The 27,789-nt window shown below is 36.6% G+C and overlaps 1 protein-coding gene across 2 annotated transcripts in view; it reads left to right on the top strand.

Moving 5' to 3' along the window:
• The window catches only part of Nipbl (NIPBL cohesin loading factor), a 174,280-nt gene that overhangs the window by 97,848 nt on the left and 48,643 nt on the right, over positions 1 to 27,789 (top strand). For both annotated transcript variants that reach the window (XM_028875607.2, XM_028875609.2), the window contains exons 10-18: positions 1,062 to 2,669; positions 12,308 to 12,490; positions 17,108 to 17,305; positions 17,544 to 17,615; positions 17,698 to 17,787; positions 20,023 to 20,126; positions 22,290 to 22,376; positions 25,823 to 26,054; positions 27,205 to 27,356. In XM_028875607.2, coding sequence (XP_028731440.1) covers positions 1,062 to 2,669; positions 12,308 to 12,490; positions 17,108 to 17,305; positions 17,544 to 17,615; positions 17,698 to 17,787; positions 20,023 to 20,126; positions 22,290 to 22,376; positions 25,823 to 26,054; positions 27,205 to 27,356 — 2,726 coding nt within the window. The remainder of the gene's footprint in view (positions 1 to 1,061; positions 2,670 to 12,307; positions 12,491 to 17,107; positions 17,306 to 17,543; positions 17,616 to 17,697; positions 17,788 to 20,022; positions 20,127 to 22,289; positions 22,377 to 25,822; positions 26,055 to 27,204; positions 27,357 to 27,789) is intronic.

A 27,789-nucleotide genomic window follows, 5' to 3' on the forward strand; every position in this document is an offset into this window, starting at 1 on the left:
AATTTTTAGAGCTAGAGATTCAGTTCATAGACAGTGAACCAGAAATCTTCTGAGTTAGAAATAGAATCAAACAAACAGAAATGCATAGTTGCTAAAAAGTGCTTCACAATCTGTTGAATAGTAGATTTGTGTTAGTATGCATGTGTCATATTTCAGAATACTGTAGTTCTTTTTCCCTCCTGTGGTTGATAATCTAAACCACTAGAATGAAAAGCCTAAAGACATTTTTGTCCATGAAAGTTGCTCAAAGTAAGATTTATCAAAGTTAAGTAAAGTGCATGCTTATAATCTCTCTCACAGGAGACCAAGGCAGGAGGATCCAGAGTTCAGGGCCACTGTGGGCTACATTATAAGTTCTAGCCCAGGTTAAAGTATTTAGCAAGACCCTAACTCAAACACATAAACAGAAAAACAGGATTTATCTTTAAAAAAAAAAAAGAAAGAAAGAAAGAAAGTTCCATGTTTCTGAGTATGCCCATGATACATCTTTCTTATTCAATTTTTACTTCTAACATTGTATGTTAGCTTTTAAGTTCCATATTCACTGATAACATCTGAAGAATTTGAGTTCTGGATTAAAGCATAATGGAAAAATCATGATATTTTGTTATTCTATCATTTACCTTTCTTCAGTGACATAACAACATTTACATTTTAGTTTTATTTTGTTTTTTATGTCTTACATGTAGTAGTAGTAGTAGTAAAAGATTGTGTTGCCAATTGTATTTGGCAGATATAGAACTCTTGTTTTAACAATAAGATGATCATAAGTGAAAATTTATGATTTATAGCTAGTCTTATCAAACAACTTGGGTCTTTTATATATAAACATAAATTCATGTGTGTATTACAAGTTCTATTCTTTTGTATTCTTATTCTTACATACTCAAAATGCTACTGAATTATTTTTGATATAATCTATTAATTATTGAAGTTCGGTAAGCATACATATCTCCTCAAATTTTAGTAATCATTCATGCTTTTTTAAAAAAGTATTTTGTTTTAGTAAAATTTGTTTTAGTGCCTGTTACTGATATTGGATATTTATCTTTAAATTTCAGATAAACCTTTGAAAAAAAGGAAACAAGATTCTTACCCACAGGAGGCTGGGGGTGCTCCAGGAGGTAATAGACCAGCTTCTCAGGAGACGGGTTCTACGGGAAATGGGTCAAGGCCAGCATTAATGGTTAGCATTGATCTTCATCAGGCAGGAAGAGTGGACTCTCAGGCTTCTATAACTCAGGATTCAGACTCCATAAAAAAGCCTGAAGAAATCAAACAGTGTAATGATGCACCCATTCCTGTTCTTCAGGAAGATGTTATTGGAAGTCTTAAGTCTATACCAGAAAATCATCCTGAGACACCTAAAAAAAAGTCTGATGCTGAGCTCTCAAAAAGTGAAATGAAACAAAATGAAAGTAGGTTGTCAGAATCTAAACCAAATGAAAACCAACTGGTGGAGACCAAGTCAAATGAAAGTAAGTTAGAAACTAAAACTGAGACCCAAACAGAAGAACTTAAACAGAGTGAGAACAGAACAACAGACTCCAAACAAAACGAGGCTGTAGTTGAGCCTAAACAGAATGAAAATAGACTATGCGACACAAAACCAAATGAGAACAAACAAAACAATACCAGGTCAGAAACAACAAGATCAAGACCTGAAACCCCAAAGCAGAAAGCTGAAAGCCGGCCTGAAACTCCAAAGCAAAAGGGTGAAGGTCGACCTGAAACCCCAAAACAGAAGGGTGAGGGACGACCTGAGACTCCAAAGCAAAAGGGTGAAGGCCGGCCTGAAACTCCAAAGCAGAAAGGTGAAGGCCGGCCTGAAACCCCAAAACACAGGCATGAAAATAGGAGGGATGCTGGAAAGCCATCAACAGAGAAAAAGCCCGATGTGTCTAAGCATAAACAGGATATCAAATCTGACTCACCTCGCTTAAAATCAGAAAGAGCTGAAGCCTTAAAGCAAAGACCTGATGGGCGATCTGAGTCACTAAGACGTGACCATGATAGTAAACAAAAATCAGATGACAGGGGTGAGTCAGAACGACATCGGGGGGATCAGTCAAGGGTTCGAAGACCAGAAACATTGAGATCTTCTAGCAGAAATGAACATAGCATTAAATCTGATGGTTCAAAAACTGAAAAGTTAGAAAGAAAACACAGGCATGAATCAGGGGACTCACGGGACAGACCTTCTTCTGGGGAACAAAAATCAAGACCAGACAGTCCTCGTGTAAGACAAGGAGATACTAACAAATCCAGACCTGGTTTTAAGTCACCAAATAGTAAGGATGACAAAAGGACAGAGGGTAACAGAAGCAAAGCAGACAGTAATAAAGCGCACGCTGACAATAAGGCCGAATTTCCAAGCTATTTGTTGGGGGGCAGGTCTGGTGCATTGAAAAATTTTGTCATTCCAAAACTCAAGAGGGATAAAGATGGCAATATTACTCAGGAAACTAAGAAAATGGACATGAGAGGAGAGCAGAAAGACAAAGTAGAAAAAATGGGATTAGTTGAAGATCTAAACAAAGGCGCTAAGCCTGTAGTTGTTCTGCAAAAACTGTCGCTGGATGATGTCCAGAAGCTAATTAAAGATAGAGAGGATAAAGCAAGAAGTTCCCTTAAGTCTATCAAGAATAAGCCATCCAAGTCAAATAAAGGTAAGAGTACTTCCACTGCCGCTGTATTCCTTAAGTCTGCTAAATATAAGCAATGAAAATCTATAAAACTGAAAAAGCTGCTACATGTAAATACAACATTTATGTAAGAAAACAGTGAGTTATTTTCAGGAATATAGATTAAATTTTTTTAGTAAATTTTACTCCCACTCCTGTACTTGAACTAGTCATGGCAGTCGTGAATTTTACTTCTGTCTGGGTATAGAAAGACGTTCTTTCTCTGTTATTTCAACTATTTCTGAAAATTACTGGTTAATCAAGTGAATGATGTGTTACAGTAGACATATTTAGTGCTAAAAAGATACCTTGGCTATAGGGATACACTATACAATGCAGTACTTAATTTCTAACATCTTGGTAAAGGTGTATATGGTATGCAAGAACAAGTTTTATAATTTTTAATTGTCAGACATTACTTCCTTACAGACTTTATGATTTAATTATTGATGAATCATTAGAATTTTTATTATTTATAAAGTTACTTAAAAGTTTTTTTTTCTGGGGAAAATAGGGAAATAGATTTTGTAACTTAAAAATATAAAAAGGTAGGGAATGGCGCTTCCTTCTTAAACTGGTTTAAATTGTTGTTTTGTGGTGGTAAAGCTGGTTATTTTTGCATGGTTGCTGAATTAAATTCTCAAGTTACCTGACTGAAATTGAGTGCTGAGAATATAATTTCAGTTTATGAAAAAAAAAAATACAATCTTGTATTCCTTTGTATACCTGAGTTTAATATATCGTTTGTTTTTTTAATGGTGCCATGTGGCAAGACCTACTTAACCTGTGTTTCATCTGATAATACAATCTAAATACAATGTAGCTCTGAAGGCAGCAGAGCAAAGCCTTTGTTTGACTTTAGGTTTTCATTCTGTGACCATCACTTAAAACTTTAAATTTATACTTATAAACAAATATATTAAATCTAGAGTTACTGTCCAGTATGGTAGTCAGTAGCCTTTTGGCTATTTAAGTTGAAATTAACATAAATTAAATATCAAAATTTGTTTTTCAGTGGTCGGGTGTGGTTTTTGAGTACTGTATTGTTCAGCACAGATAGAGAAAATTGGTATCATCACAGAAAGTTCAACTGTGTAACACTGCAGTATAGTAGAAACAGAAACTAATTATTACTGTTTATAGTGTACTGTTGTAGCTGTCTACCAAGGGAAATAGTATTATAAAAATCTCTTCATTCAAAGTGATTTGTGGCTAATCTGTTTTTACTTTTACATGGTTTGCATCAAACATTCACTTTTTTTGCTACTGTTTTATTTCTCAAAAATGAAGATTACTTTCTGAATCACTATTACTTATGCCCTTCTGGGATTGTTAGGACAATCAGAACTATAAATTAGTAGGTGGTGTTTATTATTTAACTTGAATGTGTCCTTCTGCAATTGCTTCTTAAAATAATTCGAAGAGGTACAGAATATGTGACTGGCAGAAGGATTCTTTCTTTTAAATGAAGTTTGTTTGATAGGGTTTGCTGTTGGTTTGGGACTTTCTGTTTGTTTTGGTTGGTTGGCTGGTTGGCTGGCTGGCTGGCTGGCTGGCTGGCTGGTTGGTTGGAGTTTTTGTTTTTGTTTTTTTTATTTTGCAGACAGGGTTTCTCTGTGTATCCCTGGCTGTCCTGGAATTCAGAGACCCATCTGCCTATGTCTCCCAGTTGTTAGGGTTAAAGGTGTGCACCATCATGCCCAGCTAAATGAAGACTTTCATTAATTCTCAGTGAATATTTTGGGACAGCTTGTATTTACAGAGAATATAGTTTGGGGGCTGAGTGTGGTGGCGCGTACCTGTAATCCCAGCACTCAGGAGGCAGGAGCAGGCAGATCTCTGTGAGTTCGAGGTCAGTCTGGGCTACAGTGAGTTCCAGGCCAGCCAGGTCTACTGTTTGAAAAAACAAAGCAAACAAACAAAAGCTAGTGAAAAGGCTGAGAGGATAAAGGCGCTTGCTACACAAGCCTGGCAGCCTGAGTTCTACAAGTTCTCCAAGTCCCAGAATCTACATGTACAAGGAGAGAACCACGTCCACAAATTGTCCTGACCTTCCTTCTGTGAATACTGCCCCAAGGATGCCAGGAATATACATACATCATGGGCATGCGCACTCACAAGCACACATAATAAAAATAAATTAAATTTAAAAATAAGAATATGTTATGTAATTTTAATAGAGGAAGTAGAAAGGTGGAAAGTGTCAGCTGCCTTGCCCTTTGAGCTCTATTAACAAAGTCTTTACAACTGCTAAAGAGCATTAAGAGATGTGTAGAGGTGGGTGTGATGATGCAAGCCTGTGCCCCAGCGTTCTGCACCTAGCCAGCAAAGGCAGGAGGATCTGAGCAAGCTGTAGGCCAGCCTGGTCTACATAGGGAGTGTCTGGCCAGCCAGCACTAGACATGAGATCCTGAACAGAGAGGGAGAGGCAGGCAGGAGAGTCTCTGTGAGCTGTAGGCCAGCCTGATACACGGAGTGAGTGAGTTCTAGAATAGCCAAGACTCCATAGTGAGACCCTGTTTCAAAACACAAAGCCAGCAAAAATAGTATATTATTGGGTGAATGAGAAGGCTCAGGAGGCAAAGGCTACAAACTCCAAATTGTTAATAGCTATGTTATTTTGCATTGTTTTTTCACATCTTTCGTTAATGCTAATTCATGTTTCTTATAAGTATATGCTTGATATGGTCATATTAATAAGTAAATAGATTGTCTACCTATTAGTAGTACATGTCTAGATATAAGGATATTTGTGTATATATGCACATATATTAATAGATCTGCAATTATAATATGCAGAATTTGGGGGGATATTTTGTTTCCTGAGACAGTCTCACTGTGTAGCCCTGACTGTCCTGGAACCCACTTTGTATACCAGGCTGGCCTCAAACTCACAGAGATCTACTTCACCCCAAGTGCCACGATTAAAGGTGTACACCACAACCTATACCTAGCCAGGGTTTTGATAAAAATATCTTTTGATCCTCAGATTTATTTCCAGACAATACATTAGATTGGGGAGTGTGGGTTATAGTTCAGAATCCACATCTATTGTTTTGTTTTTAGTGACATTCTATTTTTATATATATTTTAGATCTCTGTTACTAAGCTGACACAATTACACAATTGTGTATTTTCTTATTATTTGTAGTTGAAACACAGTTAGATAAAAGAATTAGTCTGAATGTTGCTGGGATACTTTTACAGTTAATTTTGTCCTAGCACAAAAATTCTTAGTAACTTTTCCTTTGTTGAAAAAGCCATAAAAATCTACCCTCAAATATTTTTACTTTAATGTTTATATAGTTAATACTCACTCTTCAGGATAATTTTAAGTTCTTTGAATATGCTTTAGGCCAATAAATTTTCAAAGTACAGAGCAGTATAAATTAATTTAGGTTACTGACATAATTTAATTTTTATATGAGTGTATTGAATGTAAACTGATATTGTTACATTTGACCACTGAGGTAATATGTATGTAGCCTTAGTATCTAGCATATTACTTCATACATAATAAGTGCCTAATAAACCAATTGGGACTGTGTTACTGTTAATATTCAGAAAAGGCCGTTGTGTAGAGATTAAAAGTATATACTGAAAAGCCAGACGTTGATGGCACATCCCTTTAATCTCAGCATCTGGGAGGCAGAGGCAGTTGGATCTGAGTTTGCCGCCAGCCTGGTCTACAGAACAAGTTCCAGGACAGCCAGATCTACACATTGAAAAACAAACTCTACATTCTCACAAACTCTATAACAAGAGCTTCTTAATTTCCAGATTCTTGTTCTATAAACTTTGTATTAACTTTCTTTGCCCTGCCAACTGCCTAACTTCTGTTGAAATACAAAAGAAACCTAGTCATATTCCGTGTGTTCACGTCTCCTCAGCCTTGTTTTGATTTGTAGTCATTACACAATAGGTTCCATGTCAGTCCTGTTTGCCTTCCAACATTATCTTTTTGTCCCTGTGATACAGAGAACCTTTACTGTCTTATATTTGTATCAGTATATAAAATACCAAAAATATTTGTTTTATCAGAATATTATATATAGCATATCTACAAATAAAATATTTAATAATAAAATGATTCTTTAAGAGTGGCATGATAACTAACATGCTTTACATAGCCCTTAACAGTTTAATATCAGTAATTACCAACATATAGATACTCAGAAGTATCTCAGAAAATCTTCAATGAGGGCTGGGGAGATGGATCCATAGCTAAGAGCACTGACTGCTCTTCCAGAGTGCCCAGGTTCAACTCCTAGCGCCCATGTGGTGGCTCACAACCAACCATCCCTAACTCCAGCTCCAGGGAATCTGCTGCCCTCTTCTGGCCCCCACAGACATCAGGCATGTACATGGTGCATAGATAAATGTGAAGGCAAAACACACATAAGAACAAAATAAAAATTTTAGATCTTTAAAAAAAAAACCTATTTTCAAAAGGGGAGGTTACAAAATGTTCCCTTTTTATTCTCCTCCTCCTACTTTCTTCCAACTACTTTTTTCTCCATTACTTGATTTAGTGCCTCCAAAAATATCCTTTATGATTTGTGTGATCACTTTTTTTGTGTGTGTGTGTGTATGGGTTGTTATATGCGTGTCCACATGTGTGTGCACTTTGGTGTGGGTGTCAGGGGTTAAAGTCAACTGTCTTCTGTAATGAATCTTCATTTTATTTCCTGATGCATGGTTTCTCACTGAAGCTGCAATTTGCTCACCTATCGCACTAGTTTGGCAACCAGTCTGCCTCAGGAGTCTCTTGTCTGCCTCCTAAGCTCTAGTGTGATAGGTGAGCCCCCATACCCACCTGGCTCTTCTTACACAGGTGCTGAGGATGTGAGTATGGCCTCACACTTGGCAAGAGCTTTATCCACTGAGCTGTCTTCTTTTAAAAACTGAGTTACTGGGTAGGAGTCTGGAACATATCTACTAGTTCTAACAGCTACCAATGATGTAATCAGTGTTACTTGGCCTGATGATAGCAGTTTTTAGTAGAAGTACTTAGCATCTTCTTTACCTTTTGTAGTCATTGAACTACTAAGTGCTGCCCTTAAAGTGTGTTGTTTGCCATCCTTTACCCACCCTTACCAGTCTCATCTAGTTGAGCTGTGCTTTGCTCAGCTTCTGTTGAGAATGGCGTTTCTGAGTGAGTTTGTAGCATAGTCTGAATTCTTGAACTGGAGAATATTGTTCTGTCTTCTTTACAATAGAAAAGAATACATACTATTCAAGAATTTTTAATAATACCACATAGAATTTTGTTTTGTTATAGCAGTTTTATGATGCACATTTCAAAAATCTCACATGAAGACTTAGAAAGTGTTGGGAGAATGTTTATTATAGAAATTATTCTCATTTGTAACTACTAGTTAGGTGTGATTTGAGAAGAGTATTTTGAAATTTTGTGCCTATGATTTCCATTTGTAGAAATGTTATTCAAATTATATGTAGTAGTTATTAATGTAAAGTAGAAACTTTTTTCATACAAATTAAATGGATTGATCTGGAGATTGAGCTCTGTGTGATGTTTGCTCCAGGGTAGCTGAGGCTATAGGGTCAGTTTAGTACTGCAGTGAGAGAGATGAACATATGCTGAAGGTGTTTTTACTACTTAACCATTTTGCATTTCAAGTCAACTCACAACGTAGTTTCTATAGGGTTCTCAGACATGTAGAAATCGGCACTTTATATGTCTTAGCTACTCTTCTGTTGCTGTGGTAAAATGCTGTGACCAAACCCACTTAAGAGGCAAGAGGGTTAGGGTTAGTTCAAGTCCATCATGGCAGAGAAGTCAGCACAGCACAAACTGAAGCAGCCACTCACACTGTAGCCTTCAGGATGAGAGAGCGCCGGATGCTGGTGCTCACCTAGCCATTGCCTCTTGTGTCGTCCAGGGCTTAAGGCCTGGGGATGCCCTTCTCAAATTTACTCTGTCAAGTCAGTCGGTCCCTTATAGGTTTGACCAGAAGCTAACCTAACCTAAACAAGTACTCACTGGTGTGCCCAGAGGCTTGTCTCATAGCTGATTCTAGATCTTGTCAAATTGATTGATAATCAGTGTTAGCCATCACATATTTGATGACAGAGAGGGTTAGCAAATAACTCTCATAAAAACTTTCTTCTATTTATAAAAGAAATGATCTTTAACATAAATTCCCTTATTTAACTAAATTCCCTTATTCTAAAAAAATTAATGTGGCCTTGCTGAAGAGTCTATGCAGATATCAAGCAATAAATCCTTACTTGATATAGTACTATAAATAAAATGGGTATTCTAAATATGGGCCTTCCTACCTTTCCCACCAAATACTCTGGCTTCTCGTGTTTCAATTTTTTGAAGTTCTCATTTAAACTCACATTATATAAATTATAGTACTGGAAATAGTGGAATCCAAACTTTGAAAAAAAACTTTCAAAGCTTGATATGTTCATTTTTGAAAACTGAGAAACCAGATTTCTTCTGCTTTGTACAGTTATGAGGAACAAATGAATGTTGTAATAACAGCTGTACTTTATATACAAGAATGCAGCCAATCCACTTTTACTGAGTTCATCTAATACACTTTTAAAATGTCTTTAGGTGTATATTGTTTGTAAGCAGTGTGTTATTTAGGATGCTCCTGCTGCACTGCACTACTATCATTATATGTACATAGCAAGAAAAGGGTCATATGACCCCTAATTCCTACTTTTCTGTCTTGAGTAGTATGATGTCATTTACATAATTACTTGCCAGAAAACAAGTTCTGACATTCTTCCATGTGGTAGTTTGACAACTGAACAGTGAAATCTTTGTAATGTTGATATCAAAGTTAAAACTATAATGCTAACACTGGGTTTTTCTTTTGCCTGTTTCATTTATAATAGTGTTCTTTCGTGGTACAAATCAACTAATTCCTTAATATTTGTCTTCATTAAATAAACTATTTTACAAGAACACATACCTGACATGCTTAAGATACTGGTTTCAGTGCCCAGTAGCTCCCCCCAAAAAATAACAGATGGTTTTGTGATGACCGAAACTTTATAGATTATATAGTGATTCCACCAATAGGATAGGTATCACTGTTTCATTTTAAACGAAGTATAATGTGATATGGATTAGAGACCTGTAAGCTTTTTCTGTAAATGACTATAAGAAAATATAATTGCTGTTTCAGTACCAACCGTCTTTGTAACTATCTTTCAATGTGATCTGCTCTTATTTGTATTCCCTTATTTGGGGGCATTTTAAGGTTATAGTGGCAGAAACTGAAAATCTTTAGTGTGGCTGTTTTATTTCAGTGAATAAATATTCAACAGTGGTATTGCTAAAAAGTTTGAACACCATTTGCTGCATTAGCTGAGTCTGAGTATGCACAGGTCAGAAGATGGTGTGTGTGTGTGTGTGTGTTTATATATATATATATATATAAAGATATATATGAGAGAAAGAGAGAGAGAGAGAGAGAGCTGGAATTCGGAAACAGAGCCTAAATCATTAAAAATAATCTCAGGACCATAAAACTTCCCGGCAAGATGGTTTTAACTTTTAACTTTGGCACTTGGGAGGCAGAAGCAGATAGATCTTTGTGAGCTGGAGACCAACCTGATATACATAACAAGTTCCAGGCCAGCCAGAGCTACATAGTTACTTGAAAGAAAGAACAACCATAAAACTAATTTTGCAACTTGCTTCTAAGTCACAACTTGAAAATTTCTGGGTAAGGGCTTGGTGAAATGGCTCCATGGGTAAAGGCACTTTACCAGACCTGACGACCGGAGTTCATGCCCAGGAGTCAAATGGTGGAAGAAGAGGACCCACTCCTTAAAGTTGTCCTCCGACCTCCACACTGTGGCATGCGTGTTCCTGCTTGTGTGCACGCACATCCACACATAAATAAATAAAAGTCATTTTTAATGAGAAAATTACAAGGAAACTGAAAAGAAGACACACCTGTGTCAGCCTGCTGACGCTCTGTTACTTTCAGGACCGTTGCTTCGATGCCATCCGATAGAGAGAATACCTGGACAGTTTACCCTGAGACTCTTCTGGGGCCACATATAGGTGCCTGTTAGCCCTCCATCTCTTTTTCTTTCTTTCTTCTTTTTTAGTAATGCTGAACAATAATTAGGTTTCCTGGCAGCATTTAAGGCATCTATATTCTTAGGCACAATTAAGGCAACTCTACACACAGTTACTGTGTCCCTCTCCCTAAATTAAGACTTTGCCTTGTGATGTGACTTATGCACAGAGCGACAACACTAACATTTCACTCAAGTGCTGTTTGACTCAACATACGAGCCTCCATGCCAAAAGTATGTAGTTTTTCTGTCATTTTTTACTTTTATCAAATTAGTGATCAAACATAAAAGTCAACATTCTTTCTGTGATGCCGACTTTCTGTAACGTCAGAGTTTGCACTTGCGAGCTCTCTATATCCATGCCCTCTCTGGGGATTTCAGGCCCTGGTTGAGTCTTGTGCTTTCCCTGCCAGTCACTAGAATTGCGTCTTTTACATGGACACTGTCTGTGTCCATGGCAAAGCAGACAACTGAGAAGTCTTGAAGAGCCTTTGCGATACTGAATAAAACTGAATTTTCTTTTTATGTAAGCACCGTTATTTGAATGTTACAAGAGGTAGTGTTAATGTTGGTTACAAGTTGCTCATGTCCCCCTGCTGTAAACCAGTAAGGAACATTGATCCCATTTTATAAAATCTACCATAAAAGACATCAATTCCAGTCCTCCACACAAAGGGTTTCATAGGTAAGTAAAGTTAGGTCAATTGTCACCTTTATTCTTCATCAAGGGTAAATTGTCTTGGAAAAAATAGTGTTTGCTACTTCTACTTTATTTTTAAATAGCCAGAATAATACTAACAAATGTTTTCTTCAGAGAAACTATGTAAAAATGTTTATGTCACTAGGTTTTCATGGTGTTGATGATTCTCAGTATAGTTTGTTGATAGATTTTCCTGTCATTACTCATTCGTGGGAAAATGTAAAACTATCAGAACAGGCTTGGATTCACTATTTTCAATTGTAAACATTTTTAAATATTTTGGTTTATCAATCCTACTTTACAGAGTCCTGTTATATTTAATTAAATGTTACTGTTTTGTCCTTACAAGGAAATTTTTTGTGATGCTAAAGGCATTCATTTGCTTCTCAAATACACAGTGGCAGGTAAAGATGCATAAAGCTCTTACCCAGCCACCATAGCCACTGTAAGAAACAGAGGAAGAGAAGGAGGTGGTAAGTGCCCTCTCCCTTAGTGTACTTGAGAGCTGCTTTACTTTTCAGCTGTGGAGGCCTGCGCTGGGCCTAGTGAAGACTTTAGTTTTTAAAAAAGCACGACATAGAGGTGACAGTGGAACTCAGTGGCACAGTGCTCCCAACATGTGCGAGACAGACGCCAGCACCTTTTAGGGAAAGTGATTATATAACTAATTTTGTTATTACAGTAATGATGTTGATTTTTGGAGTTATATAAGTATATATGCATGTATAAATTTTTTATGTTTAGGGTTAAGAATTCTATTGTAAATATAAAAAGATTTGTTTTTATAGTGCTAATTTGGTTAAAATTTTTATCTTCAGATTTAAATTTCTTTCTCACCTTTCATTAATAGGTAGTATAGATCAATCAGTGTTAAAAGAATTGCCCCCTGAACTCCTGGCAGAAATTGAATCTACCATGCCACTTTGTGAACGTGTGAAAATGAACAAACGCAAACGTAGCACAGTTAATGAAAAGCCAAAATATGCTGAAATCAGTTCAGATGAAGATAATGATAGTGATGAAGCTTTTGAATGTAAGTATCATTTAACTGTTTTTAGGAATTAAAGGCAGATTAATATGTGTCACATAATTTGGGGGTTAACAACAGCACAGTTACCTTAATTCTTAATAACCTAGTATAGCAAGATTTTTTTTCTTTATACTTTAAAATTATATGAAAGATGAGATCAGTTGGCACCAAGAAAAAAATTGAGATGAGCTGTAATTAGTAATAGAAAACACCAAGTATGTGTCTATTTGTATTTAACCTGTACTGGACTCCTGATATATACTAGGCATTGGAAATAAAAATACAAATAAAAATGTGACCCCCTGTCTCACAGTCTCAGTCTCTTGGGGGAAATATGTAATTAATAATTGTAATACAATGGTAATAGTAAATGCAGGGTGCTGTGGGAGCACATTGGCGTCAATATCAGTGGGGGTTCAGAGAATGCTTACTGGAAGAGGTGACACTTGAGCTGAGTCTGGAAGGACACGTAGGAGATAGCCAGATAAAGAAATATTTAAAACCATACTATCACTAAATTATGAATGGCTTAGCCACATTGTGGATAATCTGTGTGGTTTGGACCTGGCTTCTCCTTTTTGCCCAGCTGTGTCCTGGAATTCCTCCCTTGTTTCACTGTTTTCCAGAGCTGGCTTCTTCACTACACAGCTACCTCTCTACAACACTGTGATCACCTGTCTTTGCACTAGACTTGCTATACCTCGCCTGTCTTCCTACTGGTCCACTGAAAAAGTTCTTCTCTTTTATCCCTATCTTCCTTCTTCTGGAGCAAGAGAATTGAGCCTAGCCAAGAGGGGTCAGCAACCTTGTTTGACTTAAACGGCATTCAGTGGAAACAGACTATGGGAGATCTTCACTTGTGTGCCAACTGACTTAGTCATAATGACCAAAAGAAGTGGGAAGACCACCAGTGTGTTCTACCTTTTCCACCTAGTGTCTGTAGATTGAGGTGTGACAAGCAAGGGCAGGAAGGACAGATGCATGCTGCCATTTTTAAGTGTATATTGCCGATGGAAGCTCTTCACCTCCTCCAAAGTTTTTAATCAATGTTCATTTACTCATCCTTTTCAAATTGTGAGCTCTTCAGCTAGAGCGGTAGACTATGATACTGAACAAATTTTAACAGTTTTAAAATTGAAATATACAACAAAGATAATCTGACATGTGTGATTGTTATAATTTGTATTATCATGAGATGTATTAATAATACAGTATATTAATGGCTAAAGTTTTTTTTTTAATTATAATCAAACATTCTGGTGATGTAAGGACATGGTTAGCTCTGAAAAAAATAAGAGAAGGGAAGCGTGGTGGCCCAGAAACTCCCTCCCTTTTATTTGTCTGTCTACTCCTTGTCCTCCCCTATTCTTTCACCATTTCTCAATTCCTTACTTGCAGCTTTATTATAAATTTCACCTTGTCTCTAGTTGCTTGATAGTGACTGCCTGCATTGCTGAGTTTGTAAGGATTATGAAATAACCAAATAATAAAAGAGAAAGGATAACATCATCAGAAATGTCCACTAACTGTAAAATAGGGAAGAGTAGACCCACACATTTATCATCAATGTAGACATATTTCTTTTTTCCCCCCCTTTCTGTTATGAGATATGTTGTCTCATTTTATGGAAGCATAAAACTTCATTCTAAAACCGTGGATGTCATTGTAGCTGTGCCCAAATATATTGAAAACTAATATTATTGAGAGAACTTGGGCTTCAAACCTCTGCTAAGAAAAGGAAATTTTCTCTAGATTTTTAAAAAGATATCCAAAGTAGTTTACTGTTTTACTTGGTTTATTTCAATCTAATTAAATATAAAACAAGAGTCTGCTGGTGAAAGATGTTCAATTAGTAATTGACAAAAAGAACCAAATTGTCATTTTTTCATGACAAGAATCAAAATATACTGTGGTACAAAATTTAAAAGGATCACGAGAGCAGTAGTTAGAAGAATTATGTTACTTTGAGATAGAATTTGTGAAATTTAAGATTTCCCTAAAGTTTAATCAAATTAGTTTACTAAAATCTAAAGTTTAATGAACAGTTTTGTTTAAAAAATAATACTAATAAGGTCGCTGGTGCCTGGAAAGGCAGAGAGATGATAATGGATACGAGAGAGAGTGTGCACTGAAATCTGGAAAGAGAGCTGGGGAACACTGAATTCCTACTTTCTGTGTGTGAATCCCACCTGCACTCCTCTCCTTCCTCTGCTCTTTCTAAAGCAGTGAGAGAAATAAAGAACAAGCTAGCCAATGAATTGCAACCCTGCTAACCTCATGGAACAGTGATGTGCCGTACACATTGTGGGGTTAGTTTATTCCACTGTTTTAATCCAAACTACCCAAACTTTCATGAGTGTGACATGAAGATGCTCTAAGGCCTATAAACACTGATGAGTGCAGCATACTGTATCATTTCTAATAACACAAGATTTATCAAGCATTTTCTAGTGATAGAATTGAAGTCAAATAGAGATTTCATTGAAATTAATAAAAATATAGAAAAGAGTAAAGTAGATTGTATAGTTTTGGTTCATAAGTATAAGGTCTTATACTTGACATTATAGCATGCTTCTTTCTGAGCAAGTTTGTTAGTTGCCAAATCCTTATTTGGTAGACAATTCAGTAACTGTTGAAATGTTGCCGAATGTTTAGTGATTATTATATAAACACATTACCCATCTCAGCGAATCTCTCTCCCACTTTCTCTCTAATAAATGAGACAACTCGTTGAAACAGTCTTCTAGAGCATACCCTAATCGTAAACATGAGAAGGGGGGCCAAAGAGATGGCTCAGCAGTTAAGAGCACTGGCTGCTCTTCCAGAGGACCCGGTTCAATTCCCAGCACCCACATGGCAGCTCACAACTGTCTGTAACTCCAGCTCCAGGATATTTGACACCCATACACAGACATACATATATGTAAAATACCAGTGACAATAAAGTAAAAATAAATAAATCATTAAAAGAAAAAAAAGTGAGAAGGAGGTCCTGCCTCTCCTCACATTAATTATGGCCAAACCAAATTCACATCTAATTATGAAGGAAATTGTGAAGATTTGAATATACTCATTCACATACAGTTGTTCTTAATAACAGCTCTTACTCTAATAAAACAGTCCCCAAAGAAGTTAAGACCAAATTACCCTTTTCTGTCCATATTGGAGTTCAGTACTAGGAAACAAAGCATATCATGAGTAGGAATAATGATGGCTGTATATAGGTTAAGATTACCGGGGTTTAAAGATTTATTGTCCACACATCGTGGTACTAACACAAATATGATAGGGTGTATGAGCCAAATTGACAGCCTTAAATCTAAGCCGCATAGTGGGTTCAAGAGACTTGTCTGAATATTTGTGTATTGATCATAGTTAGGAATCAGGAAAGAAACCAGTCAGAGGAAGGAAAGGCTTTTTAAAAATCCAACAGACTAGAGAGTTTATCTTTGTCACCAGCAACTTGTCACTATAGTAACTGATGTAGGGACCAGCAAGACAGTTCATCCCTGAAAAGGCACTTGTCACACAAGCTGGCAACCTGCATTCAACCCCAGAACCCACTTAAAGGTGGGAGGGGAGAACCGACCCCGGAGCTGCCCTCTGAGCTGCACATATGCATGCACATAAACATACACATGCACAGGAACAAGAAACCAATCTCTTGAAATACCGTTGTGATAATCTCAAGGTAGACACATCAGTCCTCCCGTTTTTAACTGGTGGTGCCTGCCCTGAAGACCACGTGTAGTGTGTATTTTTGCCTGCACTGCCCTCTAGCTTTCGCTGCAAAACTGTCGTTTTTTCTTACTGAAATGTAATCCTTTCTTAGAGCTCAGAATCATTTTCAACTTAATACATCAGTTGCTATGTCAGATGAAATTGTTTGCCACAGAGTCTCCTGTCAGTATTGATGATTTTAGCAGAATGCATACAAGCTTTGGAAAGATGGGGGGGAAGTTTGAAGGTAACATATAAACATGCTTATGTAGCATGCATAAGCTTAGAAACTTTCCTTGAGTTAGCTCGTCAATTGTGAGAGAACTGTTTCAGTGTATTAGTGTTTGCAGTTCTGATATATACTATCTCTGTAGGTTTGTGATGTTAGGTCATCAGAGTCTCTGGAATTTATTGCTAAGTTGTAAGTATAACTTAGCTGTTGATTGGTGGAATTCTTGGTTACGCATATTCTGTAACAGTATCTCTAAGTTGACTATTTTCTCCCCAAACCCTTCTCCTCATAAAAAAATATAAATGGTGGTTGTTTTTTTAACCAAATTCTAAATAAAAGTTGTTTTATAAGTCTTAATTAATCTTGAATTTTATATATAATTCTTGCTGATGTGCTGAAACCTTTCATTGAAATGTACACTGTGTTTTAATATTCAGAATCTTCCTGTTGGTTTATTAGCAAGCTGACTTCATGTAAAAATCTCTAGTTTTAGATTAAATAATGCTAAAAGTCATAGTATCCTTCCTATACCATAATTTAATCTTCTATAGATGAATGGCTCAGAATTTTATAGACCAACAGAATGAAGATGTAGTTCATTGTAAAGTACAAGTTTTGACAGTCTTTTAAAGTAAGGTAAATTATTTGTCATGGGGATTTGCTTCTAGCCTCTAGGAAACGGCATAAAAAAGATGACGATAAAGCTTGGGAATACGAAGAGCGTGATAGAAGAAGCTCTGGGGATCATAGGAGAAGTGGCCACTCACATGAAGGAAGAAGGAGCTCGGGTGGTGGTCGTTACCGAAACCGAAGTCCATCAGATTCTGATATGGAAGATTACTCTCCTCCTCCCAGCCTTAGTGAGGGTAATTCATCAGTTCCAGTGGATTTCTAAAACTGATTTCAGTGTTGGGTTCTGACTTTAAAGAACATTTTTGCCATGTCATAAGCTAATTAACAACATCTAATTTTTAATTAAAATAAAAGTATATGTTTATATTTACAGTAATTGTTTAAGCATCTAATTAATGTTCAGAAACTAGGAATACAAATGAAAATATTTTATCACTCTTGAGTTTCAGTGTTTCTCTTTGTTTATTTTAGTTGCTAGAAAAATGAAGAAAAAAGAAAAACAAAAGAAAAGGAAAGCTTATGAGCCGAAACTAACACCTGAAGGTAACATTTTAGTTTAGCTTTATAATCTTAAGCTTTACTTACCTACTTGGAATGTGAACATATATTTTTTTCTTTCTTGTAGAAATGATGGATTCTTCAACTTTTAAGAGATTTACAGCCTCAATAGAGAATATTTTGGATAATTTAGAAGATATGGATTTTACTGCATTTGGTAAAATTAATTTACAGTTTTTTTTTATCCCTTTGTCTGTGTCTAGTTTTTTGCAAATTACTCTAGAAAATAGTCATGATCAGTACTATCAAGAAACTTGAAATTGGTGGGCAGTGGTGGCGCATGCCTTTAATCCCAGCACTTGGAAGGCAGAGCCAGATGGATCTCTGTGAGTTCAAGGCCAGCCTGGTCCACAGAGGGAGATCCAGGACAGGCACCAAAACTACACAGAGAAACTCTATGGGGGTGGGGGGGATGGATCCTGAAATCTAGTATGAGTTCATGTTATCAATATAAAACTATCATAAAACCTAGGCTCCAAATTACCTTAAGTCCTATCACAGCAGGGTAGTGTAAGGAAATATTTCTGCAAGTAATTTTTGAATATTCCCTAGATAATGAGAAACATGCAGAAATAGGAATCAATTCATCAGTTCATTTATTATCGTAGTTAACTATGTTAGGATATTAGATGCTAAAATACATAATGTCTCAGCCCCTGGTATAAAGAACAAAGAATCCATATATACAATAAAATAAAGCACCAGCTAAAATGTAGTATAGCTAATATTATATAGTTTGATAAGATGTAAATATTATATCTGTAAATAAAATAATATACGTTAAGAACACTAAGAATATTTGAGGTGGGATGGTGGTTCACACCTTCAGTCTCAGCACTTGGGAGGCAGAGGTGTGGTGATACTGTGTCCACCAATATATTGTGCACCCTAATAAACTTATCTGGGGTCAGAGAACAGAACAGCCACTAGATAAACATAGAGGCCAGAAAATGGTGGCACACACACCTTTAATCCTAGCATTCTGGAGGCAGAGATCCATCCAGAAATCTGAGTTCAAAGACACACTGGAAACAGCCAGGCATGGTGACACACACCTTTAATCCCAGGAAGTGATGGCAGGAAGCAGAGAGGTATATAAGGTGTGAGGACCAAGAACTAGAGCCTGGTTAAGCTTTTAGGCTTTTAGCAGCAGTTCAGCTGAGATATATTCCTGATGAGAGCTCAGAGGCTTCCAGTTTGAGGAAACAGGATAGGCTGAGAAGTTGGCAAGGTGAGGTTAGCTGTGGCCTGTTCTGTCTCTGATTTTTCAGCATTCACCCTAATACCTGGCTCTGGGTTTGTTTTTATTAATAAGTCCTTTTAAGAAATCCATGCAGGCTGGAGAGATGGCTCAGTGGTTAAGAGCATTGCCTGCTCTTCCAGAGGTTCTGAGTTCAACTCCCAGGAACCACATGATGGCTCACAACCATCTCTAGTGGGATCTGATGCCCTCTCCTGGCATAAAGTTCTACATACCGATAAAGTACACATATACATAAATAATAATAATAATAATAATAATATAATAATAATAATAATAAAAAAAGAAATTCATGCTACACAGAGGCAGGCAGATCTCTGAGGTAGAGGCCAGCCTGATCTACAGAGCAAGTTCTAGGACAGTCAAGGCTACCTAGACAAACCCTGACTCAAAAAACTAAAAGGAAAAAAAAAGAATGTAGTGATCGACCTACTTTTAGGTATCATATACCACCTTCACTAATGTTTATGTGAAAGCTCTACAGATCACAATACGTTTGATATGAGATACCTTCAAAGGTGCATTGACTATTTTTAAAGTACTTTTAAGAGGTATAAGTATTACAAATATTGGGCAAGATAGTGCCAGAACCCGGGATTAATAGCTGTGGAGCTTTTATTACCTCTTTACCCAAAAGACAAATTAAATAAGGAGAATTCTCCAAAATTCACTCAATAGGAAAAAATTATATCCTGCCATAAGAGAAGCAGTACTTTTTGGATGAGGACAGTGGAGGAAGCCTTGAAGGAAAAGATATAAATAGCCTGATCTCACTCTCCTCTGATCCTTTAACAGGGTACCCTACTGGCTGAACCGACACAGAAGCCAGAGGGCATTGGATTGTATTGATTTAGTTCATCCAAGTCAACTTTCTGAGCAGAGAACATGATTGACAAGTGTCAACACTGTATCTACCGTAGTAAAGACAGGATCACTACCTGTCTTCTCTTTGTAGAACTCTGATTTCACCCTTGCTCTCTTTGGTTATGGCTTATATGGGGTTTACAGAGCTCTCTTAAACTGCTGAGGTTTTTTATATATGTGATCAAATTTTTACTTTAAAAGCTTATTAACTTATCATTTTTAAATATTTCTTTTACATAACTAATTTTGGTTGATTTGGTTTTTCAGGCGATGATGATGAAATTCCTCAGGAACTGCTGTTAGGAAAACATCAGCTTAATGAACTTGGGAGTGAATCTGCTAAAATTAAAGCCATGGGTATAATGGACAAGGTATCTCAGCAAAGTAAAACTTTCAGATTTTCCTCATACATGGCATGTGAAATTACTTTAAAGTTTTCAGACAGATTACAAGGTTAAGTACATACCAAAAGAAAACTCACGATTGTCATCTAAGAGTCTAAATGAATTATGTGATAGGAAAAGCTCTTGGTAAAAGGTGTATAGATTGTTCTAAACTTATGTGTGCTTTGACAGAGCATGGGCTCTGACTTTTCACTTTCTCACATATTTTCATTATTCAGTGTAGAAATACACTAAACTTGTCTGGTGTTGCTTTAGTCCCCTAGGGTTATAAAAGAGTAGCATCACTTCTGGTGCTGATAGAATGTAGCAGTGTTTGGTTAACTGCTGTTACATTTACAGCCTCATTGCGTAGGCTTTGGTCAGTCTTCTTTCCCGGGAGCTCCGTGGGGCTCCGAGTTAGTAAGGTGTCTCGTTCCGCTAATGGATAGCAGATTATTTCTGGTGTGACGCTTACTTCAAACAGGAACTGCAGCATCGAGAAGTGCCCTTCCGTTACATTATCATCGGCCACTGACTTCTGCTGCCTAACTAGTGTGCAGCTCGAGTCCCCCCCTTCTTCTAACCAGTCTCTAGGACAGAGTGATTACTCTAGTCTGAAGTTTCCTGGTTTACGTGGCTTATCCTTCTAGACTAATAGGAGTTAATAAAAGATTATCTTCACTTTGGAAATGATTCTAACACCTTAAGCCTATTTACTTAGTTTTCCAATTTCATAATTTTAACATGACCTGGAAAATATTTTGGTGGTTGTTTGGTTTGGTTTTTAATTTTTAAATTACATTTATATATTTGGATATTTATGTGTGGTCGGGGAAGTCCTTATACTCTTGGCATGAGTGTCGGATGGCAGAGGGCAGCTTGCAGGAGCTGGTTCTCTTCTTCTACTTTTGGGGCCTGGGATTGAACTCAATCTCAACTATATATTTTTGCAGTTCAGATATTGCCTACATTCTAAGTAATCAATGTGCCACGAAACTGACTTTTAAAAAATAAATTAATTAAAATGTAGGGGTGGGGTGGAGAGATGGCTCAATGGTTAAGAGCACTCACTGCTCCTGCAGAGGACCTGTGCTCAGTTCCACCACCTACATGGCAGGTGAGCCATCTGTTATTCCAGTTTCAGCGACTCCAGTGCCCCCTTTTATATTACTGAAATACATAAAATAAAAAATAAATGAATCTAAAGAAAGAATTAATGGACTTCTAGTTTGTATTGATAATATTATATATAGTTAAAGAGATACTGATTCATTTTGTATGTAAGACTATTTCAACATTTTTGAGATACCAATGCTAATCTTAGTCATTTTATTTTATAAATTCAGTAAGTATATGCAGCTGAGATTTCTCTTTCAGAAGGCAAATTCACTAACTATTCACTAACTATATTGACTAACTATTCACTAAATATAGACATGTTGTCAAATAGCCTCTGTTTTAGTATTCCAAGATAATCTATGGTAGTATACCTAGGAACAATCCTCTGTAATCCAGCATCAGTAATCAAACTAGACTTAACTCTACTTACTTGCTGGATCTATTTGGCTTTCCTGGCTATTTGTGTGTATGTCCTACCAGCATGCTAGAAACCTTAAAGAAATACTGTTCAGTGAATAAAACATAAGTAACAAATTCCTAAGTAAAACAACTTGACTTCACATTCCTAACTTTTTCACTCAAAATTTCATGCTTAGTATTCAAAATTTTTTTTCCTGTGTTGAATTTTCAAAGCCTGCTAGATAACATGTGGCACTGAATGATAATTATATCATGGATGAAATTTTTAATTTTTATGTGTGTTTTCATGTTCATGCTGATTATCACTGTGAAATAATAGAGGCAAAGCCATCAGAATCTTGCCTAGATAAGTGGTATGAGTTGAGCTATGAGCCACGCACAGGCATGTGTGCTCATTCTGGGTTCAATTCTCTGTCTTTAAAAGAGGTAATTAATTCTTTTAAGTCAGAATTGAGTAGAAGGTCTAAAGAAGAAAGTTTTTTTCTACTATTATTTAAAAGAGTGATAATGTTATATCTTCCATTGCCTAAAGAAAATAAATATTTAGATTGTTTCTTGAGTAATTTGAAACTTTTACCAATGAGTGATAAAACAACTTATATTTTCTTTTAGCTTTCAACTGACAAAACTGTGAAAGTTCTAAATATATTGGAGAAGAATATTCAGGATGGATCAAAGCTTTCCACTTTGTTAAATCATGTAAGTTTAAGACCTGTGTACTAATTTTATCCCTGGTATTGTTAAATGTCTTGGTTTTCATTATGTTGGTCTGATAAAAATACTCTGACCAAAACCACCTTACATATATATATACTTCAGGTCACAGTCCGTCATCACTGAAGGAAGTCAGGCAGGAACCTAAGGCAGGAGCCGTGGAGGAACACTGCTTACTGACATGCTCACAGGCTCTTGCATAGCTGCCTTTCATATACAGCCGAGGACCACCTGTCTAGGGATGGTACGCCCACAGTGGGCTCGGTCTTCCTCCATCAGTTCATATTCAAGACCATCCCTCACTAACATGACTATTAACCAACGTGGTAAAGACAGTTACTCAATTGAGACTTTATGCTCAGGTGTTTCTAGGCTCTTTGAAGTTGGCAGTTAAAGCTAACTATAGCACATTAAGATATAAATGTTTTTTTCATAAATAACTTTTACTTACTAAGCAGATTCTAGATTTCATTTGAGTTTGTTACCACATATTACTATAGCTACATTTATTAACATTTCTAATAGAATTGCACTTTTAGTGATATTAACATGAATTGTCAATTAAGTGTAGGAGGACAAATAGGGCTGGGAGATGGCTTAGTAGATAAAGTACCTGCCCCAGGAGCTTGACAACCAGAGTGCTGACCCCAGAATCAGCATAAAAGCCAGGCAGATGCTGGCTGCCTGTAATCTCCCCTCTTGAGGGAGGAGAGTGGCCTTCCTAGTAAGCTGGCAAATGAAACTGTCTAGATTTGGAAAGATTGGGATTCAGCAAAAGGCCTTGTTTCATAGAAGTAAATGGAGAAGGATCAAGAAAGGTGTCAACTTAAGGCCTCTAGAAACACAGGCAGGCATACACACACACACACACACACACACACACACACACACACACACACGCCAAACGTGTATACACACATGCAAAAAAGACCTGCCATGCCAGCGATGGTGACGCTCGCCTTTAATCCCAGCACTCAGGAGGCAGAGGCAGGCAGATCTGTGTGAGTTCAAGGTCAGCCTGGTCTACAGAGTAGGTTCCAGGACAGCCAGGGCTGTTACACAGAGAAACCTGTCTAGGGAGGGGAAAAAAAGACTTGTTATAAAGGGGAACAATAAAGTACTGGATCATCAGTTAGGAGTCTGAAGCAAGAGAATTCCGAGTTCCAGGCTGGTCTTGGCTGTGTGAGGACATTCTGTCTTTAAAACAGGCCCGATTACAAGAGTAGCATATTTATTATTGAAAATTTCTAAAACATTAAAAAAAAAAATATCCTCATGTAGCAATAACTACTTATTTAGTAATATATATATGTATGTATGTATTCCTCTCATTTGTATGAACACATACTATATACATATATGTCTGTCTTTAATACATGCACCGAGTTTTATCTCATGAGAAACATGTTATCGAATGTACAGGATTTCTACGTGATCTACATGAAATAAAAATCCATAGAGAAGTAATATGGTACTCTGGATTATTAAATATATTCTATACAGACTGACTTTGTTGTTGATGGTAATGGTGTTTTTTAAACAAGAGACTCATAGAACCCAGGTTGGCCTTCAACTTTCCATTCCCCTGGATCACCCACTGAGTGATGGGATTGCAATCATGTCCTACCATTTCTCATTGGATCTATATTTAGTGCCCTCTTTTTTAACTAGTTAAAGGAGGGAATCTTATTTGGAGTTTCTGTTTGATAGAGAGTATGTGTGATTAGTATTGGGTATTGAACTAGTACCTGTGTGTAATAGATAAACGCTACCCCCTGAGCTGCATCTTTAACCAGTTTTTGAATCAAGGTGTGTGGAGAGAGGGAAGAGTGAGAACACAAGCTTAGCAAAACCTAAGGTGCCAGTGTATTCCATGGTTAAGTTTACAAGTTCCTTAGACTCTTCACCAAGAAATTTTAATGAATACCATGGAGGATAAGTTCTAGGATTGCAGTGTAGCTCAGTGTCAGAGCATAAATCGCATACGTGAAGCTCAGAAGTAATCCTATAATATAAAGTTTGTGTTTCATGTAACAAGAAGAATGTGATAGGATTTACACTCTAACAGTAAGCATAAAAGCACTCCATCCTAATTTTAATGTATAAAGTAAAAGAAAGACTTATGTCAGTTGTTAAATTATCCATTTTAGAAAATGTTAGGTCATAAGTACTCTGCATAGCTCTAGTCCGATGTTTTTGAGACATCACTTTTGAAGCTTGGTATATAACCCAGACAGGACTCGAACTTGCTGTGGAACCCAGACTTGCTTTAAACACACTGTCCTCCTGTTTTAACTTACCAAGGGCTAGAATTAAAGGCAAGCATTGCCAACCCCAGCTTTTACCTTTAATTTGCAGATGGAAGAGGGGAGTCCTGGAGATTGAACCAAGTACACATTTCTATCATAGTACTATACCACTAGCTCTGTGTATATTTACTTTTCAATATGTTTCAAAAATAGTGCTTAAAAAACAGATACTTAGCTAGGTATAGTGGCTCATGTCTGTAATCCTAGTACTCGGGGGCAGGTCAAAGCCAGCCCACACTGCATAGCAAATTTCAGGCCTGCCGTGGATACATAGTGAGACCTTGTCTCCAAGCAAGATACAAACAAAAACAGATATTTAGAAATAATTAAATCAGTAAAGTTTTACTACTTTGTAATAAAAGCTCTTCACTTGTTAATTATTCCTTTGTTCTCATGTAGTTTAACTATTGTGTTTATACCCAAGTCACAAAATCAGTTTATGTTCAGTATAGTTTAAGTTAAAATCTTAGATCTAGATGAAACATACAAAAGATAAAGGTGACTGACTTTGTCATTGGAATATCATCTAGTGGTGTGATAGGAAAAAAAGTTTTTGAAAATGCTGAAACAGCAGCAAAAACAGAATACAAAGATACTGAATAAAAAATCCGCCCTTCTTGGGCGGTGGTGGCACACACCTTTAATCCCAGCACTTGTGAGGCAGAGCCAGGCGTCAGATCTCTGTGAGTTCGAGGCCAGCCTGGTTTACAGAGCGAGATCCAGGACAGGCACCAAAACTACACAGAGAAACCCTGTGTCTCAAAAAAAAACAACAACAAAAAATCTGGCCTAAATTGGGCATGGTGGTGCATGTATATAATCCTAGCACTCAGGAGACAGAGGCAGGTGGACTACTGCAAATTCAGGACCAGCCTGGAAAACTCTAGGCCAGCATGGGCTACAGAGTGAGATCTTATCTCAGAAAACATTGTTTTAATTTTAGCTAAAGTGATATCATTATTTGTACTTTATTCCAGATACTCTTTTAGAATAGTCTAAAAAAGTTCTAGATACTATTTCAGATTGTTCCTCCCACCACTGAATATCATATATCCTTGTTTTTTTATATTGTGAACTATAGGTATTTTATCCCCACTTTATTAACAATGATCTGTTTTATAGAATAATGATACTGAAGAAGAAGAGAGATTGTGGAGAGACCTTATTATGGAGAGAGTTACAAAATCAGCAGATGCCTGTCTTACAACTATCAACATTATGACATCTCCTAACATGCCAAAAGCTGTATACATTGAAGATGTAATTGAAAGAGTTATACAGTATACTAAATTTCACTTACAGAATACACTCTATCCCCAGTATGACCCTGTTTACAGATTAGATCCACATGGAGGTTAGTTTGCCCTTTTATACTGATAGTTTGGTTTTTGTTTGTTTGTTTGTTTGTTTGTTTTGTTTTGTTTTGTTTTGTTTTGTTCCACACTACCAGATTCTCCATTGTAAATTTTCAGTGCTGGGTAAATCAGAATACAGTGATTTTTAATGGGCCCCTAAATTAATAGCTTATGTACATTATAATAAATATTGACTTTGATTTTTATATTTGGCTAGAATATAAAAACCTTCAATAGCTGTTACATTACATTAGCATCTATAGATTAAACACCCATTACTCTGAAATCCAAAATGTTTTGAAACCTAAAACCTCTTTGAGGGGCTAGACAAGTGGCTCAGCAGTTAAGAGTGCTTTCTGTTCTAGAGAACCTAAATTTGGTTCCCAGGACCCACACTTGGCAACTCACAGCCCCTGTAACTCCAGCTCCATGGGATCCAACACCCTCTTCTGACACTGTGGGCTCCCAAACACATAGCATATACATATGTACACATAAATTCAATGTAAATCTTTAAAACTTTTTAAGGACTGCTATGAAATGCAAAATGCTTTGGGTTGGGGGTTATTTGTGATTTTTAGATTAGGGATGTTCAAGTGGTAAAAAAGCTATGCGAGTTTTCCAAAATCTGGAAAACTTTACTCAACCGGTATTTATTTATAATTGAAGTAATTTTTTCTAGTTAGAGAAAATCCCAGATAGTAATAGTTTTGGGTTCCTTCTGATTTAGCTCAAAATAATACTTACCTGCAAAATGAGTTGATTTAAACTATATATTGTCGTAGCTCCATAACCTGCATTATATGATCAGTAGTTCAATGTGCATACAGTTCATTTGCTTACTTATTGTGGATAATGCCAAGTAATTTAAAGAAGAAATATAATCTTACTGTCCTGTTTGAATGAGAGGGAAAAAAAGAAAGTTGAGTATAGTAGCCACTGTGTGTACCATACAAGAATGTCCCAGTACAGTACCACTGAGGAGTAATTTCCTGTTAACTAACACTCATCTTTAGTTGCTGCACTGTATTCTTATGTAGCACCCTGAAATGTTCGTGTTCTCTTAATTTAGAAGATAGTGCTGGTAACCTCCATGGAAGAATATTAAAAGTTAATATTTTTCTTATCTTGAATTCTCTTTTATTTTAGGAGGGTTATTAAGTTCAAAGGCCAAGCGGGCTAAATGTTCTACTCATAAGCAGAGAGTAATAGTAATGCTTTATAACAAAGTTTGTGACATTGTTAGCAGCTTATCAGAATTGCTTGAGATACAGCTTCTTACAGACACAACGATTCTTCAGGTAAGTTGTTTTTTGTTTTTGTTGTTTTTTAAAGCATTTTGTAAATTTCTAGGCACAACAAAATCTTAGTCTAGTATAATCTTATTCACTCAGTAGTAATACCAGCACAGTGTTCAACTTACCTGTTCCGAGTGTCTTATGTGTAAATTGAAGAATAGTCAGCAGCATTTTAAAGGAAGAACTGGAGTTGAAGAGAAAAGAATGCTACATAAATTCCAAACTCTAATTTCTATGAAAAATATGTTAATTTTTAAGAAGTTGGATATTTTCATCCATGAAAACAAAATGGCTTTGTTGCTTTAATTTCCCTGGTGTTCAATCTAAAATGTAGAGACTAGAGAAATGGCAGCTATGAAGCTATTATTCGTTAGCAAAAACTGAGGAGTTCCCTAGAAGGAAAGGCATGCGACCTGGGTCACAGAAAGGAAAGTGC

The sequence above is a fragment of the Peromyscus leucopus genome, chromosome 11, assembly GCF_004664715.2.
Source record: "Peromyscus leucopus breed LL Stock chromosome 11, UCI_PerLeu_2.1, whole genome shotgun sequence".
NCBI lineage: Eukaryota > Metazoa > Chordata > Mammalia > Rodentia > Cricetidae > Peromyscus > Peromyscus leucopus.